This window comes from Hipposideros armiger, unplaced genomic scaffold, assembly GCF_001890085.2.
Source record: "Hipposideros armiger isolate ML-2016 unplaced genomic scaffold, ASM189008v1 scaffold_238, whole genome shotgun sequence".
Taxonomy (NCBI): Eukaryota; Metazoa; Chordata; class Mammalia; order Chiroptera; family Hipposideridae; genus Hipposideros; species Hipposideros armiger.
In genome coordinates, this window is record NW_017731588.1 from 2,285,539 (window position 1) to 2,306,547 (window position 21,009).

A 21,009-nucleotide genomic window follows, 5' to 3' on the forward strand; every position below is an offset into this window, starting at 1 on the left:
AAGCTGAGAAGCGTAACTAAGGTCTACCATAGATCATTCTGAGGCAGCACAGATGAACTGGAGTGGGGAGAATGGAATCAATAAAAAGAGGTACTACATTCACCCAGGGTAGGGATGAAGATGTGGGTTGTGGCAATGGGGACAGCTCTGACAGAAGTGGCTCAAAAGAAGTTTTGGGAGACAGGTTTGACAGGATTTAGAAACCAATCAGATGGAGCAGCTGAATTGCTTATGGAAGAATTCCAGGGTTGTGGTTTGCGAGTAGCAATACATTTAAGCAAGCAGGCTGTGGAGTCACAGTCCTGGATCCCGATTTGCACCTCCTGCCACTTAATTGCTGGGTACACTTCAAGTTACTCAATCACTTTGACCTTCTATTTTCTTATCTGTAAAATAGAGATAACTATTCCTCTCTGAGAGTGGCCAGGAAGACTAAATGACTGCATGTAGCATATCTAAGTGTTTGGGACATAGTAAAAAAAATTGTTGAGTTTTTCTGGGACTAAGTGAATATAGGTGTGGTATTGATTGCTAGGATAAGGAAGACAAATAGAAGAGCAGGTCTGAATTAGAAATGAGAAAAATTAACAGTATGGCTGTTTTCAGTGATCTGCAGGTGTAACTGAATTCTCAAGCTCCTTCCCTATGGGATGCTTTAAGAAACTTGCCCACAGCATCTTTTGTTAATGGGATCCTTTCCTCAGAGACCAACATTGTCCTTCCGAGGTCTCTACTGAAGACCCTCCTCTCCTTGCCAACCAGGAAGTCTCCCCTGGACCCGCCCCCACAAATGTCCACAAAGGAGCCCTAGACAGAGAAAACTAAATTAACAATTAAAATGGGTTAGGAGTGACATCAGTTTTTGTTCTGGACTTACATAATGTGAGACACTCTTCCTAAAATTTCAAAGAGCAGCAGCCAGTCAGCCAAAGCTGAGTCCCAATTTGATTCTTTGTAGAGTTTGGGGCTGGAGAACCAAATGGTCAGTAAGAAAAACTACTTATTTTCCCATGGAAGATTTCCTACTGCCCAGGGGGGCACATCTTCCTCCGTTTTTTTTTTTTTTTTAGCTGAGCCATCCTGCCACCTGTTGGCAGCTCAGCGGTTTCCTCCTTTTTCTTAACCACACTGAAGCTAGAACTTTCTAAGCTGCTTATGTGGGACAAATTAAACACGATAGGGTCTACTTCTCAAGACCTGGGAGGGACCTGCAGTCACTATTAGATCAGCATATTAAGAAATCCCACTTCCCTTAGACTCTCTCCACTAGTTCTGTTTTAAACAAGAGCATGATTACCTGGTTTTCTAATAAGAAACAGGTCTATTGAGGCAACTGAGCAGGAGAGCTTATTGAGAAGTCCGTCTTGGTAGCTAGCTGGTGGTTCTCCACTCAGCACCCATGGCTGGGGTCCTGTCTCAGAGCACCTGTAGTTGTGTCAGAAAAGCAGATGTATTCTATTCATTTTGGTTCTCTTCAACACAGGCGCTAAATCCAATCTCACCTTGGTGGGTCTTTCTAGTTTTTTTTTTTCTCTCTACCCACTCCCCAGTACAGACAGGCTGTAATCTGTTCACTTACAAAAGCAGAAATCTGTATGATCTGGTCATATAGAAAGCTTCTCTACAGGTGGGGAAAACCTTATTCAAGACTAACAGAAAAGTGCAAATGAAGGACCAAAAAAGTTTAATTATAAACAGTCTTACATCTTTTACGGAAATGCAAGTGAGGCAGCCCCCTGAAGGACCTTTTAAGAGCACTTGACTCCCTGTGATATTTGTAGTTACCTGAGTACTTGAAATTACAGTTCAAGGAAAAAAAAAGGAATGCCAACAGTAACATACAATCCAGTGCTGTTATTCCCTGTTTTTAGTTAATGAAAGCATAGCATATATACAAATAATTTTATAAATAACTCTAAAAGAAAAACAAAAAAATGAGGGGGGCTGGAGATACCAAAAATATTAAATAGAAGTAGTTAGCCTAAAGGAGTTTAGAAGAATGGAGTTACATCTAAAACAAGGAGGGATATAAATATAGGGAAGTCTAATTCCATGAGTCCTCCCTAATTAACATTTCAGATGATTAATCAGATGAATAAAGAGTGGCAGAGTGGGCTTGACTGAAATAGATCATTTAGGTTGAGACTTTGTGGGCAGCTGAGTCATGTTTCACTTAAATTTCTGATGAATTGACATTGGTATGTCAATTTCTTGCTGAAAAATTAGTACCTGAATCTTAAATAGAGTTATTGTAAGTCTTACGAAATTAGATTCTTCTGCACGATAAAAGATCATGAAAGACAGAGCAGGAATTCATTATTATGAGCGCTGGATCAGTTTTAAACCACTCTATTTGATGAAACAAGTGAGGCCTTCCCTCCTGACCCAGGCTGTGAAATGCTGCTTTCCCCAACCTCCCAAGAGCAGAAGAATAAGGCAATTGCTCATTTTACTTTGTTTTTATTTCAACATAACATGCAGTAAAAAAAATTAACAGAATTTATTAGCATTTACAATGCTTACAAAGAAAAAGGACTCTAAAAGCAATTTAGTTCAGATTTAAGAAATCGCTCTAATTAAACACTTACAATAAATCTATTTCCAAATATTCAGTTTGGATCAAAATTTAAGATAGCATTTTGTAGATATTTATGTTTGCTGTCTATTTGCAGTATTTTTATAAAACCTCTGATTCTTGGGATATCCAGCCCCCATTTTCCTAACACAGCAGGGAAGACATATACATGTGGCCACTTAAATTAAAGGAAGAAATGGAATAAGGGAGATCCCAGGCTGCAAAAATATATACAAGCATTTACCTTTTCCAGAACTAAACGTTTCTTCCATAAAAATATTAAATAGCCAAGCCCTATAGAACTAGGGCCAGGGCTACTTAAAATATAACTATTCTGTATTTTAAAAATATAGGGCAGAAAGCCTTTTGGGTGATATTTATACATTTTCACACAATATTTCTAGGTCCCTAAATGAATCATCAAGCATTATGTAGAACCAAAAAAGTCTACCTTCTTACATTATCTCTTAATTTAATTTCATAAATCTCTAGTAAATATTGCAGATAACTACATTTCAATATGAGAATTCACCTCTATAGGAAGTCTTTATAGAAGGCTTAATTTCCATAGCCATATATTACCAAAAGTCAGACTTCTATAATGAATGGGTAGTTGGCAGACATTCGCTCTGTAAGACAAAGCAATAGCATTTTCCCCCCTACCAACAAAAAAGGCAGAGTGTCCCTACTTTGGAAAAAACTAGGGCTTTTAGAGACCATAATACGTACATTTCCTGGAGTATGTGGAATAAAAAAATAAATAAATATAGGGCTGGGGAGAGCCTAAGCTCCCCATTTACACTGACAATTTCTGAATGAGGCAATCCTTTCACTCATATAAGTCTGCTTTGTGATGGCAGTGTTTTATAGAGTACAGATACATGAGTTTAAAAACGTTTTTGTTGTTCCAGGATGTAAAAGAAAGAATAGTTAGGGATAAAAAACATTTTCTTTCCATATGGAACAGGGGTTTGCTACTCTCTGCTTATTTTTGGCTCATTGCTACTTGTTCATGCTATGTTACTGAAACCTGTCCAAGTCCCTGTTTCACGAGTTATGAGGCTGTCCTCAGGGTTCAACTATGATAAATACTCAGCTGGCTTAGGCTTCATCCCACTGTCCATAAAGTCAGCAGCTTTCTTGACAGTCTAAGCTACACCAAGTTAAAAGAATCAACTATAGAGAAGGTCAAAGTGCATTAATCGATGACTAACGGAGCAGTCTAACATTAAATAGTCATGGGGAAAACCTGTTAACATTTTTCAGGGTGCAGAGGCTATCCAGTCCAGGACAATGTAAAGAATGGAAACCGTTACTCCAACATGTGTCAGAGAAATGATAGATTTGAAGACTTTTAATTCACATAGAGAATACATTTCTGTGTTTACTAGAATTGTATGGCTGGTAAATGTATCACTCCTTTTTTTTTTAGCCAGTACCATAGCTCTCTCTCCCTAATAAAAATGTAATTTTAAAGGGTGTTTCATTGACCTTTATTTGGGCTAGAAAGTACTTAGTTACACCTCGAACTCCTTAGTTGGATTATGATAAAATTATAAAGATGCAATTTATATATAGGAACATACCAAAATTGTCAATGATGGCTTTCAATGAATTCAGCTAATTCCAATTCTAGGTTAATTTTTAAAACAGTGAAGGAAGCACAGTGTTAGTATTGTTTGTAAAGTTTGCATTGCAAGCCAATTAAAACAAACTTCCAAATGAAGAGAGTTATGGAGTCATTTGCAGGCTGGGACCAACTTATCCTTGAAGTTAAATTAACAAAACCAATTTCTAGAGAGATGCAAGAGTCTTGCATCATTTTCCAGGAATAACATCAAAATGATGCATGGATTCATGCTCCGGAAAAGAAACAACAGTCAGGCCAGGCTGAAATGAGGGAGAGCACAAGCCAGTTTACTCACATTCCCAGAAGCTGGGCGAAGCTTGCACTTTTAACAAATACCTCTTACCAAGAGGCTTAACAGGAAGACCTTACATATATTTCAGTTACCAAGGGAGACTTTCCCTGCATATCTGCAGAATCTCTAAAAGAAAAAAAACCTACTCCCAAGTGAGATTTGACACACATATACATAATTGTTGTTAAGGAAACAATCTAGTGGAATAAGACAAGGCAGAGTTCATTGCTATGTTAAATCTCATGTTAAGTAAGGTTTTGACTAGTCATTTGCAGATCTGATTTCTGGAAATGTTGAGTAAAAATCCAGAATCACTGGGAGAAAAATCTCAATGATAACATTAATTTACTTACACTCAGATAACTCTCTAAATAGTCACATTCCAATGTTACAACAAGATGTGCAATAGGCAGAGAAGAAAAAGGACAAACATTGCAAATAAGTTTTTGTCCTTTGGTGGTGCAAGTTCTCAGAAGTTACTCTTGTCCAAATCCTTCTGTTTCTTCAATGGCAAATAACAGCTTTTCTTTCAGTTGCTCATAGCTCTTGTAGGGTGGCAGGTCCAGGCGGTTAAAACTGAAAGTAAGAATTGTTAGCTTGAGAAAAGGAAATGTAAAAAGAATCCTATATGGGCAGTGTAACATATAACAACACTGGTTTTAAAAGTCAGGCAAAATGGGTTCAAATCTCAGCTCTGTCACTGGGCCTTTGAGCATGTGCTTTTTTTTTTTACCTTTCCAAGTCTTGGTTTCCTCTTTGGTAAAATGGGAATAACAATATTTAACAATATTTACCTCTCAGGGTAAAGAAAAACACACACACACACACACACACACACACACACACACTCTCTCTCTCTCTCTCTCTCTCTCTCTCTCTCTCTCTCTCTCTCTCAGGGTAAAGAAACACCCCCCCCTCAGTGCCTGGTGCTCAGCAGGTACCCAACAAAATGTTAGTCCTTTCATGCTCTCCCACCCACCCTAATCTAGGTCAGTGGTCAGCAAACGTTTTCTGTAAAGGGCTAGATAGAAAATATTTTAGGCTTTGTGCGCCATGGGTCTCTTACCAAAAGGTTTTAAGTATACCACTTTAAGAGTAAGAAACAATTTTCTGCTCTAATATCTAATATTCTGCTCCTACTGAATTTCTCTGTCCTATTAACCATGAGTTTTTAAAGGGCATCTTCTAATTTTGGGCCGTATTAATATCACCTAACAAGATAGGTTGTTGGAAAAGTCACAACGTATTTTTTCTGTTTTTTCGTTGCAAAAATGAGTCATGACTTTTTTGACAACCCAATAACAGTGAAATCTGCCTCAAAGCCTTGGTCTTCTGCTGTATTTTTAGGATAAGACCTAGGCAAATGTTTGGCAAGAGAAGAAATAATACTATCCACAAAGGAAAAATAAATTTACAATTATGGATTCCTTAGTGCTTGCAAATGGAAACATGGAACTTGACAAAGTAATGAGGCTAGTTCTAATGTGTGACTGAGACAAGCTGTTCACAACAGTGTAATGGCACAGCGTGCTCCTAAGCTTGAAAAAAAGCAAGGGACAAGAGGTCAAATCAAAACACGTGTACAAGATAAACGTACAAAAATCAACTGTATTTCTATACATTAGCAATAAACAATCTGAAATGAAATTAAGAAAACTCCATTTATAAGAGCTTCAAAAAGAATAAAATACTTGAGAAATTTAACAGAAGAAATGTAAGGCTTCTATAATGAAAACTATAAAACATTGTTGAAATAAATTAAAGAAGTCCTAAATAAATGGGAAGACATCCCATCTGCATGATTAGAAGACTTAATATTGTTAAGATGGCAATACGCCCCCAAATTGATCTACAAATTCAAAGCAATTTGTATAAAAATTCCAGCTGACTTCTCTGCAGAAATGGACAAGCTGATCCTAAAATTCATATGGAAATCCAAAGGACCCAGAATAGCCAAAACAATCTTGAAAAGTTTGAAAAAGCATACCTCCTAAGTTCAAAACTTACTACAAAGCTATAGTAATCAAGACAATGTTGTACTGCCAATTAAGGATAGACATATAGATCAATGGAATAGAATTGAGAATCCAGAAATAAGCCTGTGTATTTATGGTCAGTTAATTTTCAACAAAGGTGCCAAGTTGTTATTTTTGTTTTTAAAAAAACCACATGTATGTATATGTATGAAAATATAAAGGAACATCAATAAAATAAAAAGGGCAGATGCAGAAAATAAAGGAATATCCAGCAGAGTCCATATATGACCACAGAAATATCTCAAAAAATAAAGTTCAAATATTGTTGATATTAGGTGGAATTCCAACACATGTATTTAAGATTGCAGTTGGTTTTTTGTTTTGTACATTTTTGAAAATGTGGTAAAAGTACATTTATAATGAGAAAATAATATTTCTGTTCACCATGTTAGAAAGTAGCTCTCCTAATAGCTATCTAGACTTGATTTCTTCTTGTGCCTTCACAGGAACATTAAAAGTTTTTTAAATATCACATTTAAAAAACAATTTTAAGATGGGAAAAGGGATTGAAAGCAAATGGACAAGTTGTTTTGGGGATGGAAATAACATTAAAACTGATTGTAGTGATGTTTACTATATAAATCTAAATATCACTGAATTAAAATGGGTAAGTTTTATGGTATGTAAATTATACCTCAATAGAGCTGTTAAAAATAACTAAATACAATGGGGAAAATATTTCATTTCTAATATCTAATAGGTTTTAATATCTATAAAACAACTGGGAAGAAGCTACTTTTTCTACTCTTTCTGATTTTACTTACCAGGTATGACTTCTGGGTAACCAATTTTCTTTCCCAACTTTTTCAATGCAGAATTTCTGTGGTCCATTGCTCCCTAAAACATAGTGAAATCATCAACAGTTTGATAATATAATGGTTCTAAAATTGTGATCCCTAATCCAGCAGCAGCAGCAGCATCACCAGGGAACTTGTTAGAATCACAAATCCACAGGGCCTATCCCCAAGCCTACTGAACTGAATCAGCAACTCTGGGGGCGAGGCTCAGCAATAAGTGTTTTAACAAGCTTCTACATGATTCTGATGAGTGCTAAAGTTTGAGAACCATTTTGTTAATGTATGCCCAAGAGGAAAAAATGCAATTTCATCTAGCATTCCTTACCCAGAATAACAGAATATTATAGCTAATACCTCACATAATAAGACACATAAAAAGCTTAAATTTGTTTTAAACGTAATAGGGAAACTACAGTCCACTGTCTTACACAATAGAACTTAATTTAAATATAAAATTGTTAAAACTTTATAAAATGTAAACAACCTAGTGAATTCAATATTAACAATGCTTGTGCATGTAAGTCCTGTAGGGCATACCGTTACTCAATTACACACACCCAATTCTTGCCTCTCATTTATCTTCTGCTGGGGACAGCTATGAATGGTGATCTTAAGGCACTGGTTTTCTCAAAGGTCACTAATGCTCTCTAGGAATCATTTACTGGTGGTCACTTTTTAATTAGAAGAGGCTAAGCACACTAAATGTTCTGCAATGTGTCAGGACAGTCATACTCAAAAAAGAATTTTCTCATGTCTCACCTGACTAAACCTAGTACAAATATAAACTGCTAACATTTTTGTATCTAATAACATCGAAGTATTTTCACAAGTCATTATGTTAAAAGCCTAGTAATATAGGAAATGGTCACTAAAAGGACTGTTAAAATTATTAAATAATTAAGCTTGAAATTATTTAAAGTTTATTCACTTTGTATGTTCTCTCTGCTAAATGCCTGTATTACAGCATTTCTAACCACTAAGATGGAAAATTTCATTTAACAGTGCTACTTAATAGGTAACAGAATAGTCAGGATTGCTTTTAATTCTAGGCTTAGAATCACATATTAAAATAGCAAAAAAATATGAAGAGATCTTATTGAATTTCATTAATAAAGGCTATTTTTCAAATGTGTCCTACTACTATTGTCCTGAATGCTTTCTAAAATTTTATGGAATGGGAAGACATGAAATTGTAAACAATATATACTGAAATTATTTTTAGGTTGCCTGTTGTTTTCATTCTTACTCTGACACTATCCCTAAAATACATAACTTCTATGTAGACTCTTGCACTTATGTTTCTATTTTCAGCCAATTTCAACTTTCAAATGATACGGTCTGAGGCCTTTTTACATATCAGAGCTCTGGACTGTAGTGTAATTTCATGATAGACACTACACTTTAAAATAAGTTCTACCTCATTTTTCTCCATTTTGATCATCTATAATTTATTTTGGCAGGTGTATTATTCCTACTTCATTCGGGTTTATTTCCCTCTTTTTCTTATCATATTTTATATCTGTTCTTCCATATTCCACTGCCTCTTTTACATAAGGGATTCTGATCTTAAACCCAAACATTGTCTTTTAAGTAGGAATAAGTATCTGACTACTTATTTGTGTCTTCTAACATAGTTGTTCCCAAATATACATGTATTGAAATGTTTTATTTAATTAAAAATTACTTTAAAAAATTGTCTTACATTACAATCAGTGGTTGATATATATATATATATATATATATAAAATATATGTGTGTATATATATATATATGTATATATATACACACATATATTTTTTTTGGGGGGGAGGGGATTGTAGATACATTATTTCACACCTACCAATTTCATTTCAGGATATTAAAGAGGGTATTATAAAAATGGGATGTTAGGGCTGGCCGAGTGGCGCGATGGTTAAGAACTGGCTTGGGACGCCAGAGGGCCCCGGTTCAGATCCCACATATGAGGGCCAGTGACACTGCCCTCCACAGCTAAGATGCTGAACAACAGCTCAACCTGGAGCTGGGCTGCCATGAGTCGCCGGTGACGGCATAGGCTGCAGCCCCTGTGGCAGTGGGTTGCCATGGGCTACCGTATGTAGCCAGCAGCCAGCGTGAGTGGCCAGCAGCCGCAGTGAGCGGTCGTCCAGAAGCCGGCAACTGATGTGCCTCGCCCGGGAAGAGCGCAATGATGGTGTCAACTTGGGCCAGTGAAGCAACGTCCTCCACAACTAGGCTGAAGAACAAAACGACAGCAACTTGTCTGTTCCCATCCCCCCAATTCCCCAATTAAAAAAAAAAATCTAAAAATGGGATGTTAGATCTGGTAAGGTCAAGAACCACATTAAATTATTATATACACCACTTACAACTTTCTATTCCTATACTGGGTGGAAGATTAAATCAGCCTCTAAAATTCTATGAACCACAATCTCCTTATCTCTGCCTTCCACAGATATTGTGTTTAGATAGCCCTACCCAACCCCAAATATTATTCCCAAGAGCAAACCTAGTTCTCATTTCTTTAATGATCAGGTTTCTAGGTTAGACTGAGAAGCCTGTACCAATTTTTTCCTCATTTTGGTCACTACTCCTATCTTCCCAACCCCTAACACGGTTTCTCTTTTACCAACTACAGAGCATTCTCAAAGGTGCCCTTCTTTAAAAACATACTTAGAAATCATCCTCATTGTACCAGTGGGTCAAAAACCTCCCTTTTATATGGCTTCTGAATGAGAATGTTTATTTCTCTTCACTCTGGCCTCTCCTTTAAGCCTGCCTCTAGGCCAGCGGTTCTCAACCTGTGGGTCGCGACCCCTTTGGGGGTCGAATGACCCTTTCACAGGAGTCGCCTAAGACCATCGGAAAACAAAAAGGTACTTACATTATGATTCATAACAGTAGCAAAATTACAGTTATAGAGTAGCAACGAAAAGAATTTTATGGTTGGGGGTCACCACAACATGAGGAACTGTATTAAGGGGTCGCGGCATTAGGAAGGTTGAGACCCACTGCTCTAGGCTATTTCTGTCTCCTCCCTAATTGCAGATGTTTGAAGCATCCCACCTTTCCTATGTTTCTCTGTGTTCTATTTCTGCATAAGCCCACTCACTCTCACAGCTTCAAATGTCTTTGCTCTGATGACTCCTGCTACCGTCTACAACTCATATACTTTAGTAACACCAGTAAAACTACCCCCCTCTCCCCTCCAGTAATCGCTACTTGGTTGTTTGGCAGTCACCTCAATACTCAGCAGATTCTAAGCAACCCGTTATCCTCCCACAAATGCTCCAAACCATGTTCTTTACACTTCACAACTTCTCCATTTCTCCATGTTTCGTAACATTGATATTTTTGACATTCTTCCTTCTTACCTCATCGTTTAATCAAGTCCTATATCTACCATTGGAACTTCTCTAGCATTTATTCCTTCTTTTCCATCTCCACTTTCATCTAAAATCAGGTTCTCATCATTGCTCCAATAATTTCTTCCTATCTCCAGGTTCTCCCAATCTTTTTTTTTTAGCTGAGCCATCCTGCCACCTGTTGGCAGCTCAGCTTGGGCTGGGACTCGAACTGCTGTTGCTCAGTACTCGCACTCTTGAGCGAGCTCTTAACCAACTAAACCACTTGGCCGGCCCTTCCGTTCCCATCTTTTCTTTTTCTTAAAGATTTTATTGGGGAACTGGGGGAGGGGAACAGCGCTGGGGAATTGGGGAAAGGGGAACAGACAAGTTGCTGTCCTTTGGTTCTTCAGTCTAGTTGTGGAGGACGTTGCTTCACTGGCCCATGTTGATATTGTGATCATTGCGCTCTTCCCAGGTGAGGTGTATCGGTCGCCAGCCTCTGGACGGCTGCTCACGGCGGCTCTTGGCAGCTCACAATGGCTGCCAGCCACTCACAGTAGCTCATGGCAGCCCACTGCAGCAGGGCCTGCAGCCTACACCGTCGCTGGCGACTCATGGCAGCCCAGCTCCAGGTCGAGCCATTGTTCACCATCTTAGCTGTAGAGGGCAGTGTCATTGGCCCTCATGTGGGATCCGAACCGGGGCCCTGCTGCTCAGAGCTGGTGTCCCAAGCCAGCTCTTAACCAATGCGCCACTCGGCCAGCCCCCGGCCCCATCTTTTAATACATGCTCTGCCTTGCCATCAAATCTTCCTCAAGTACAACTTCAGCAAGTTTTTCGGTCTCCAAAAAGTTTTCATAGCTTCCAATACCCTCAGAGTAATGTCCAAATTATTTTGGTTTGGCTTTTAAAGACTTAAATTGGTTTCACACTGTATCCAAAATTGCCTACTTAGTTCTTTCAATTGTGATTTGCTGCTCCACCTGAAGCAGGCTTACGGATCACAACTTCTCTTCTATCATATTCAGCATATTTGTGTTAAAGACTTGAACTTAATTTATTATTTAGTCACAAAATAAATATTCTCATGGTCATTCATTTCCAAACAACACACATTTTAATCAGTGACTACTATGTGACAGGCACTATGCTAGGTGCCACAAATAAAAAGATGAAGATATAGATCTTTATCTTAAGGAGCTCTAGGTATAATAGGGAAGAGTGGTAAACACATTAAAATATAGTATAATACACCAATAGTGCCTGGCTCGCAGGAGACACAAAAATGTTTGCCAAATGACTAATGAACAAACAGATTCACATATAGAAAACAGCTATCCTACTGAATTAAAATGTGGGATCTAGCCGGTTAAAAATGTCTAAAGGTAAGGAGTACAAATATAAAAGTTTACACAAATCTAGGTTAACTATGACTATTTAAGAAAACAGCTACACTTACCTCTGTTATTTCTGATAAATTGTATACCCAGTGATGTAACAACAGTGTGATAAACAATTTTCTGTATAGGAAAAGTGTTCCTGCATACATACATACCCATGAGGTCAGCAAATCCTCCAACTGGCAATCGGCAGGTTCCAGTAACAAACTGTAGAAGTCTCATTCTCTTCTCATTATCGATTTCTTTAACAAACTATTAAAAGCACATTTAAAGAGATATATAGGTTGTATGTTATAGTTAGCAAACTAAACAATAAAGAAAAACAATTATTTCAACATCTTAAATGAACTCCCAGTGTGTCAAGAAGCACTAGATAATGACTGTACCCACCGCTGTGGATGGCGGAGCTTCTCCATGTTTGTCAAAGCCCCACCAATCTTCCCCTATATAAATCTTAGGACCATATTCTTATAGGGAGGTAGAAAAAGAAGAGTGGCCTGGGCCCAAGCGCTCCCTACTCATGCATTCTCAACATCCGCTCTTCTAGTGCAGCCCCTCCTCTTTGCCCTTAGATCTGCCTGTCTTATAGGATATTCATGTGATTAAACAGGACACACAGCTTGAGTCAGTATAGACTTTTTGATTTTATTAACAAACAAAATCAAGCTCACTGAATTCTGATCAAGACATACCCTGATAACTTCCTTCTCTTCATGTTCCTTAGGTTTCGGTATAGCTAAGCGTTGCCAGAATTATGTGGCCTTCAGCTCCTATATAATTCTGATTCAAAATATTAGGTCCCTGGAGGATGCTTTCTAGCCTGTAGCACAAATATTTTGGCTCAGCCCAATACATATATATATTTTTAAATTGGGGATCTGGGGGAGGGAAACAGTGTTGGGGAATTGGGGAGGGGGCCAATATTTTTTTGTAAAGAATAATTTTTATCCTATTGTATTACTGTCAAGTACAGAAGCTCAGTTCACCCGAGTTTCTTATGAATTTCTTTATGTGAATAGCAGAAATTCAAATTAAAAAAATTTTTATTTTGGTAAAATATATGTAACATAAATATTTACCATTTTAAGTGTACAATTCAATGGCATTAAGTACATTCACTATGTTGTATAATTATCACCATTATTTCCAGAACTTTTTTATCATCCCCAAACTCTGAATGCATTAAACTTATCTCCTCATTTATCCATCTCCCCAGCCCTTGGTAACCTCTATTCTACTTTCTGTTTCTATGAATTTACCTATTCTAAATACCTCATATAAATAGAATCACACAATATTTGTCCTTTTGTGACTGGCTTATTTCACTTAGGATATCCTCAACGTTTATCCACGTCAGAATTTCCCTTCTTTCTAAGGCTGGACAATATTCTGTTGTACATATATGCCACATTTTGTTTATCCATCTATTGATGGACACTTAGGTTGCTTCCAACTTTTGGCTATTGTAAATAATGCTGTTATGAACATAGGTATATAAGTATCTGAATCCCTGCTTTCAATTCTTTTGGATATACCTAGGAGAATTGCTGGATCATATGTTACTTCTATATTAAACTTTTTGAGGAACCACCAAACTGTTTTCCACAGTGGTGCACCATTTTACATTCCTACCAGTAATGCAAGGAAGTTCCAATTTCTCCACATCCTCATCAAGAATGATTATTTTTCCTTTTTTTACAATAGCCATCCTAATGGATGTGAAATGGTATCTCACTGTGGTTTTGATTTCCACTTCCCTAATGATTAGTGGTATTGAAAATCTCTTCATGTGCTATAGCAGACATTTTTTGAAGAGACACCATTATGATGCCAAACCAGGTCTCTCTCTCTTAAGTCTGCCTTCTGAATATCATGTAATTCTTAATGAGGTATGAATGATAGAAACCATACTTTACACAGTTCTATAAAATTCCAAAGCATTTAGATTAAATGCACAGCAATCTTGTCACCTGGAGTTATCTTATACTCTGGGCAAAGGTTCAAGGTATGTGTTACTTACTTGGTAATATTCTTAAAAGGATGCTGTTATAATCTGTATTCATTTATTATAATGCATAGATGGAATTAGGGGACTGAACATACTGGTACATTTGGTTCATCATTCATTTCTACATATAGTAAAAAATGTCTTAAAAATTATGGTGTGTTTGTCAATAAGAATAAACTAAGACAAACCTGCCAAAACCACATGATTTGTTTGCTTGTCCTAGTGTAATGACGGTAGATGGTATGTCTTTGCCAGTCATTCAAATCAATCTCTTGCATTCCACATAAAAGGACCTTTAGGATAAAAAAGACAAATGGTTTCATTAGGTAACTGTACAATCTATATAAAAATGCTCGACATAGTTATAAAGGGCTAATATTAAACAACTTTCAAAGAGCAAATTAATCAGGAGGCTTTGGCTTATAAACTGTATCACGAACTGTATGTAAAGTACCCATGAAAGTTGAGTTTCCAAGTATGGAAACAGTCACATAGTCAGGTAAGTAAATCATTCATTGTAGAGAGGTTCTGAGAGTAATACATTTTAGGTAATGCTTTTACATATTTGGATAAATTATAGACCTTTTATGGACCTGGGGGGATGCTTCAAAACATCTTGCCTGCATCAAAAATACTACTGCCACAGGAGAGATGGGAATGTGAGCTGAAAGCAGACAACCGAAGGCATTATTTACCAGCAATCTGCAGAGGAAAGAAGAAAAACTGATTACCTCTAACTCCTTTGCATCGAAGTATTGCAAATACTGCTGGGGAAGAATTTCATTAAAGCCCTCAAAGAAAGCTTGTGTCTGTTCTTCAACACCTCGGGACAACCTCCATTCAGCTACCATTCTGGTAAATAAGCATAAAAAAAGGTCATTAGGAAGTTTAGATTTTACCTTTAAATTCTGAGTGTAAAAATAATTTCTAAAAACTTATTATGAAAAACTTCAAATATATATAAAAGTAGAATATAATGAACCCTATGTACAGATGTAGCAGCTTCAACACAATACCAATCTTATTTCATTATGCCCCTACCAATACCCTAGATATAATTTCATTTTAAACATATTTCAGTATATATCTCTACCAGATGAGGCCTCTTTTTAAAAAACATAACCACAATTCTATTATCACACAAAAAAGTGAATAATTACTGTATATCCAAAATTCAGTGCTCAAATTCTACTGATAGATTCAATTTTTTAAAACTTATTTATTAACATTGCTTGAATCAAAATCTAAAGAAAGTTCATACCTACAAAAGTCTCTTAAGCTTCTTTTAACTTACAGGTTTCCTCCTTGCAATTTTTTTTTGAATGAAAATATTTTTAATGAAAATTTTCCTCTACTAAATATTCTTAGGTTACAACTTTATGACTTTCTTCTAATCTTCATCTACATACATACATATTAACAGTTAAAATCACAACAAATATAAACTGTTTTTTCATTTTATTACAGAATATTTATTTTTTAACAATTTTAATAAGCAAATAAATGTGTATTTTAGGCATTTGATTACTTGAAGACAACTTAAGTCCCAAAGTTTACTGAAAAGTGAAATTTTGGAAAATGGCAGTATAGATTGTATTGTATTAATCTTCCTGGTGATTACAATTATAAACTCTGGGAAAATTATAAAAAAGAAAATAAAAATGGCCTCAGAGAGAAACCAACGGCAGGCAGAAACTGGTGGGATGAGATTCCTGAAGGAAGATGGAGCACTGGAGCAGATCCACATTTAACAGTCTTTCCCCCTGGGCACATGCCAGTTTACACAGAGCACTGGGGAATAGAGCTCAGATGGAAAGCAACAGTCTTACTGGGCTGAGGAAACAAGTGGTAGGGAGCTTGAAGTTGCCAAAGCTGCTATGGGAAAATTCCAGAAAGAAAAAGAAGACAAAGAGAAGGAGTTTCCAAATCTGCACAGGAATTTACTTTAAACCCTTAGCTGACTCCTAAATACAATTGTATAGGATGATAAGACTCCAAGGAGCCCTGTGCAAAGCAACAACTGGAAAGCCAAAGATCCAAGCTGAAATTTCAGAAGCTACCTAGCAATGGAGAGACAGAATTTAAGAATTTACACCTCACCAAGTTACACAGTAAACACCTTAGGCTTTCCATTGTAAGGAGTAAGGACCAGGTTCTAGGAATAAATGTTTTAGGATTAAAGGCAAAATGGAAATATACCAACTCTAGCTAGCTCCCACAGGATCAATGTGATCTACCTTTAACTAACTACCCATCAAAACAAAACTCAATATTCTTCAGAGGATGAAAAAAGAATCCAATCTCTATCAAATATCACCCACAAAAAAAAAAATTAAAAAAAAAATATACAAAGAAGCAGAAAAACGTGACCCATAATCAAGGTCACTGGCAGACTTAAGTCCAAGTACCAGTAGTAACATTAAATGTAAATGTACTAAACAATGCAATTAAAAAGTAGCAATGATCAGACTGGATAAAAATAAACATGCTGCTTATAAGAAACATACTTTAAATACAAAGACACAGGATAGAAAGTAAAGGATGGAGGAAGGCATACCAAGAAGATTACTAATCACAAAAAATCTGGGATTCTTAATATTTAGAAAGTAGAAAAGCAGGGGCCGGCCAAGTGGCGTGTTGGTTAAGAGCTGGCTTGGGATGCCACAGGGCCCCGGTTCGGATCCCACGTATGAGGGCCAGTGACACTGCCCTCTACAGCTAAGACGCTGAACAACAGCTCAACCTGCAGCTGGGTTGCTGTGAGTCGCCAGCGACGGAGTAGGCTGCAGCCCCTGCTACAGTGGGTTGCCATGGGCTACCATGTGTGGCCAGCAGCCAGCGTGAGCGGCCGTCCAGAAGCCGGCGACTGATCTGCCTCACCCGGGAAGAGCGCAATGCTGGTGCCAACTTGGGCCAGTGAAGCAACGTCCTCCACAACTAGACTGAAGAACAAAATGACAGCAACTTGTCTGTTCCCCTTCCCCCAATTCCCCAGCACTGTTCCCATCCCCTCAATTCCCCAATAAAAAAATCTTTAAAAAAAAAAGAAAAAAGAAAAAAGCAGGCAAAAGTCCCAGAAACTGGAACTAAAGAAGAAACAGATATGTGAAATCTAACCTTGAATTGGTGTTGAGAATATCTGAATGAACTAATAAAACTCTTCAGACTAAAATTATGAACCAACGCAAACCATGAGAGGATACTCTATAAACCATTATTTTACTTATAAATTTTACCTTACAATATTCCCTATGAAACTTACAATATTCTGCATATAAATTTGATATTCTTTTCAATGCCATGATGTTACATGGCATAGTAGTTACATAATAAGTATTTGAAAGAGTAAGCTAATATTGCTTCTACTATTAAATAAAATTTCCACTTTTGGAGAAAAAGTACAAGTTCTATATGATCAAAATCCTTTTCTATCACTTTATAAATCTTCAAAATTCTGGATAAAAGTTGAAAATATACCAGAAAGGGGATATAAAATCCATGAGCACCCACTAGACTAATTCTCTGTAAGGTTTAGTTTGAATTAACTTTCTAGGTAGTCCTGCTACTCTGCTGCCTCCACAAGAATCTGTCCTACTTCTCTTCCTGTTTTGTTGCCAGACTTGTTGAAAGAGAAATTTAGACTGTCTGCTTAATTAATCCTTAATTTCTTGTAATCTGTCTTCTAATCTACCACATCTCTTAACTGTTCTGTTCTTTTAAGGGTTATCGTAATTTATTAGTCACCACATCCTCTAAAGGTTCCTCGTTTTCCTTGTCTTCTGAAATGTAAGACATGGCAGAATGGAATAACAACTCTTGAGATGTCTGACAGCACCACAGGCAGCATGGCTACTCTTAGCTATTTACTATGTGTGACTTGTGCTTTCCAGCCTCCATATCTCTGCTCATAACTTCTGCTCTCATTTCTGTATACTGAATCCTACCCAACCTTCAAGGCTCAACTTAAATATCACCAGTTACTTGCTCATGATTAGAACTAGATGAAATATGTGTCCTTTGACTTCGCATAGCACTTACCTTGTTCCTTTCTCAACACAAGGTAGAAAAAGTAATCAATTGTAACCTTAATAATACATGATCAGTTCTCATAATGATTAGTAAAAAGGCAAAACTATTTTGTGAAATATTGTCCACTAGTATATTACTAGGCAATTATCAACATGTTGTAATACAATAGAAAGTCTAAACTATGTGAAAAGGAGCATTGTCTCACCTGATATATTCTTCTTTGTTTTCTTCTGTTACAAGAATATTGCCACCATTAGGTTTCAAATCGTGACTCTTGATTTCACCTAAAATTTCTTTATCGACTGAGAAGTACATTTCCAATCCACATTCCTCAATATTGTTTTCTCTGCACAAATGAAATTTACACTACTTATTTACACTAATTCAATCACATAAAAGCTTTTAACTAAAGGACTATGTTTTTAATTACTATTAAACTGTAACATCAAAATAATAAGAAAACTAAAAAAGTATGCTCTAAAGTCATTTTTTGCCTAACAGCTTGGGTTATTTCTGTAAAATTTATCATACTGAATAATGAGCCAGGTTTAATGTAGACCGTTTAAATTCAATAAATCAATTATATGCTTACAGTTTAGAAAAGTTACCAACACCATAATGAAAGCATATAGACTATATTTTGATAAATTAAATGGAAAGCAACTTACTTAACCCAGATGAGAGAATTGTAAAATTCTGGATCAATAGATTCTAAATCCTTGAGTCCAACTGGTTTGTTCAAGATACGCTTATAGAATGGCAAAGAAAAGCCTGTGTCTATGAATTTCCCGTGGAACAGAGCCTATGCAAGAAGAAAACAATACCACTTAAGGTAATTTTATAATAGTCATTGTATTTCAGAATGTTAGATGAGTTCTTCATTAAAAAAAGTCTCCCCCCTGTCATATGATCTATTATGGCACAGTTCTGGGAAAAGGACAAATATAACAAATCCAATCTCAGAAATGTCTTAGCGATAAGAAAATTTCAAATGAGAAAATTAAACCAACAATGCTTTAGTATTGCTGAATTAGCAAAGTAAACACAGTTCTCTACCTGTACGTACCATGGCAATAAACCTTCCAATAAAACGAAAATATTTCAGGTGATCTGGGTTGATGTAAGAAGCAGGGTTTATCTGCAAGCAGTAGTTATCCTTCCCTGCATATTCAAACAGGCAATACATTGGGTTCAACACCTCATGTGACAAAAGAAAGAACCATTCTCTGAAATAAAATAAAAAAAAAAACCAAAAAACTTAGGATGAAAATTCTTATAAGCAACCATGCCAACAAATCATAGAGCAGTGCTACAAAGTTCTCAGGAGTTGACATTCCTCAAATGGATGTAGTTTCCTAATCCCATGTTGATTTTTACTGTTTCTCTTCAAACTGATACCTATTTTACAGAGATGATATTTACACATTGCTTATTATGTTTCAAAGAATCTAAGACATCATCAACTTTAGACACCATTATTTGATTACCCACTAAAAACTTTTTCCCAATTGTAATTGTGATATACATTCCAATTTCAGAAGTTAAAATATGAAAATGTTAGTCTTAGACTCAATGAAATACTATACATAGACAAGTTTAAATTTCACTATTGACTCATGTGTTTAGAGCAGCTGCAATGAATCTAACATTATTCCATCTATTACTAAGACTCACAGTGATCCTCATCAAGTGCCACCACTTTCTAAATCCAAGACAAATATGAAAAAAGTCCAATTTCACAGCGGTAATAAACAATTCAAGCCACTCATTCAATAGAAAAATGCTCTGAGAAGCTCTAATTCAAATGCTGTGAAAATACCAACCAATATTAACAAAAGATTATAGTTACTAATTAATATAACATGGGTGGGCATGGTAGAACAGTAGGCAGAGCAGATCTGGGGCAATATGTGTGGTATCTTGTGTCAGATTTTTTTTCCTGTTATTTCATGGCCTCTGGTGGTAACGCTACTTAGCATCTTTAAAACTGCTAGTTGATTTTCTAATTAAGAATGAATAGTTGCCTTCTTCCTAAATTATCTTTAACCTGCACAAAATTAATGAGTTTCTACTCATATTTATTACTGACTTGTGATTACTTCATACATTTTGGAATGTGAAGTCTGAAACACAACATAAATAAAAACGACTAAAATGTAGCCACCAGTTAGTAAGCACGCAAAGACTCGGTCTGAACTAGGTCACTAATCAACAGTATCTCTACTCTTCACAATAATCCTAGAAAAGTAGATATGACTATTCTTATTTTACAGATGAAGATATTTGCCCCAGGTCATACTACTGAGTGCAGAAAAAGAATTCAAATCAAGTCTTGACTCCCAAGTCCTTGCCTTTCCACACTGCTACTGCTATGCAAATATTTAACCTGCCATATTTGTTATGAAATAAACAAAGCTATTTCTTGCTTTAGTCTATCTTCTAGGGTTTGACTAGAAGCAAGCTCCAATATTAAGAAAATAGAGTTAAAATTTTCAACTCCTATTTTATACAGCCTTCTATATTCTCAAAACAGATATATTAATCTCAGTTGGGAATTGAGTGACTATTATCTATCAGTAATCTGTGATGGGAAAATGACCTGATCACTACAGAGCCTTGTATGCTCTGTAGAACAGATAAGAGGTGGTGGATTGAACACTGGCTTCTGGTTTGATGATGCAAAGCTTGCATCCAAGCTCTACAACTTAGTATGTGCCTTAGGTTAATCTCTAAACCTCATTATTACCTTTAAAATTCTCCCTCATTGGGTTATCCTGAGGATTAAATGAGTGATGTGTATGAAATCAACTAGCAGTACCTCAAAGTACCTTCCAAATTAATGTTGGTGAAATTCTGCAGCTGCAGCACAATAAAGGTACAATAATGTGCTATATTTCA

General features: G+C 36.5%; 1 protein-coding gene across 4 annotated transcripts in view; it reads right to left on the reverse strand.

Annotated features, from left to right (window-relative positions):
- Positions 1 to 1,669: 1,669 nt before the first annotated feature.
- ITCH (itchy E3 ubiquitin protein ligase) overlaps positions 1,670 to 21,009 on the reverse strand; it is a 139,624-nt gene continuing 120,284 nt past the window's right edge. For all 4 annotated transcript variants that reach the window (XM_019655279.1, XM_019655278.1, XM_019655277.1 and 1 more), the window contains exons 18-25: positions 19,178 to 19,337; positions 18,780 to 18,913; positions 18,317 to 18,457; positions 14,814 to 14,934; positions 14,271 to 14,375; positions 12,230 to 12,326; positions 7,298 to 7,370; positions 1,670 to 5,073 (exon numbers count right to left, since the gene is read on the reverse strand). In XM_019655279.1, coding sequence (XP_019510824.1) covers positions 4,974 to 5,073; positions 7,298 to 7,370; positions 12,230 to 12,326; positions 14,271 to 14,375; positions 14,814 to 14,934; positions 18,317 to 18,457; positions 18,780 to 18,913; positions 19,178 to 19,337 — 931 coding nt within the window. In that variant the 3' untranslated portion in view covers positions 1,670 to 4,973. The remainder of the gene's footprint in view (positions 5,074 to 7,297; positions 7,371 to 12,229; positions 12,327 to 14,270; positions 14,376 to 14,813; positions 14,935 to 18,316; positions 18,458 to 18,779; positions 18,914 to 19,177; positions 19,338 to 21,009) is intronic.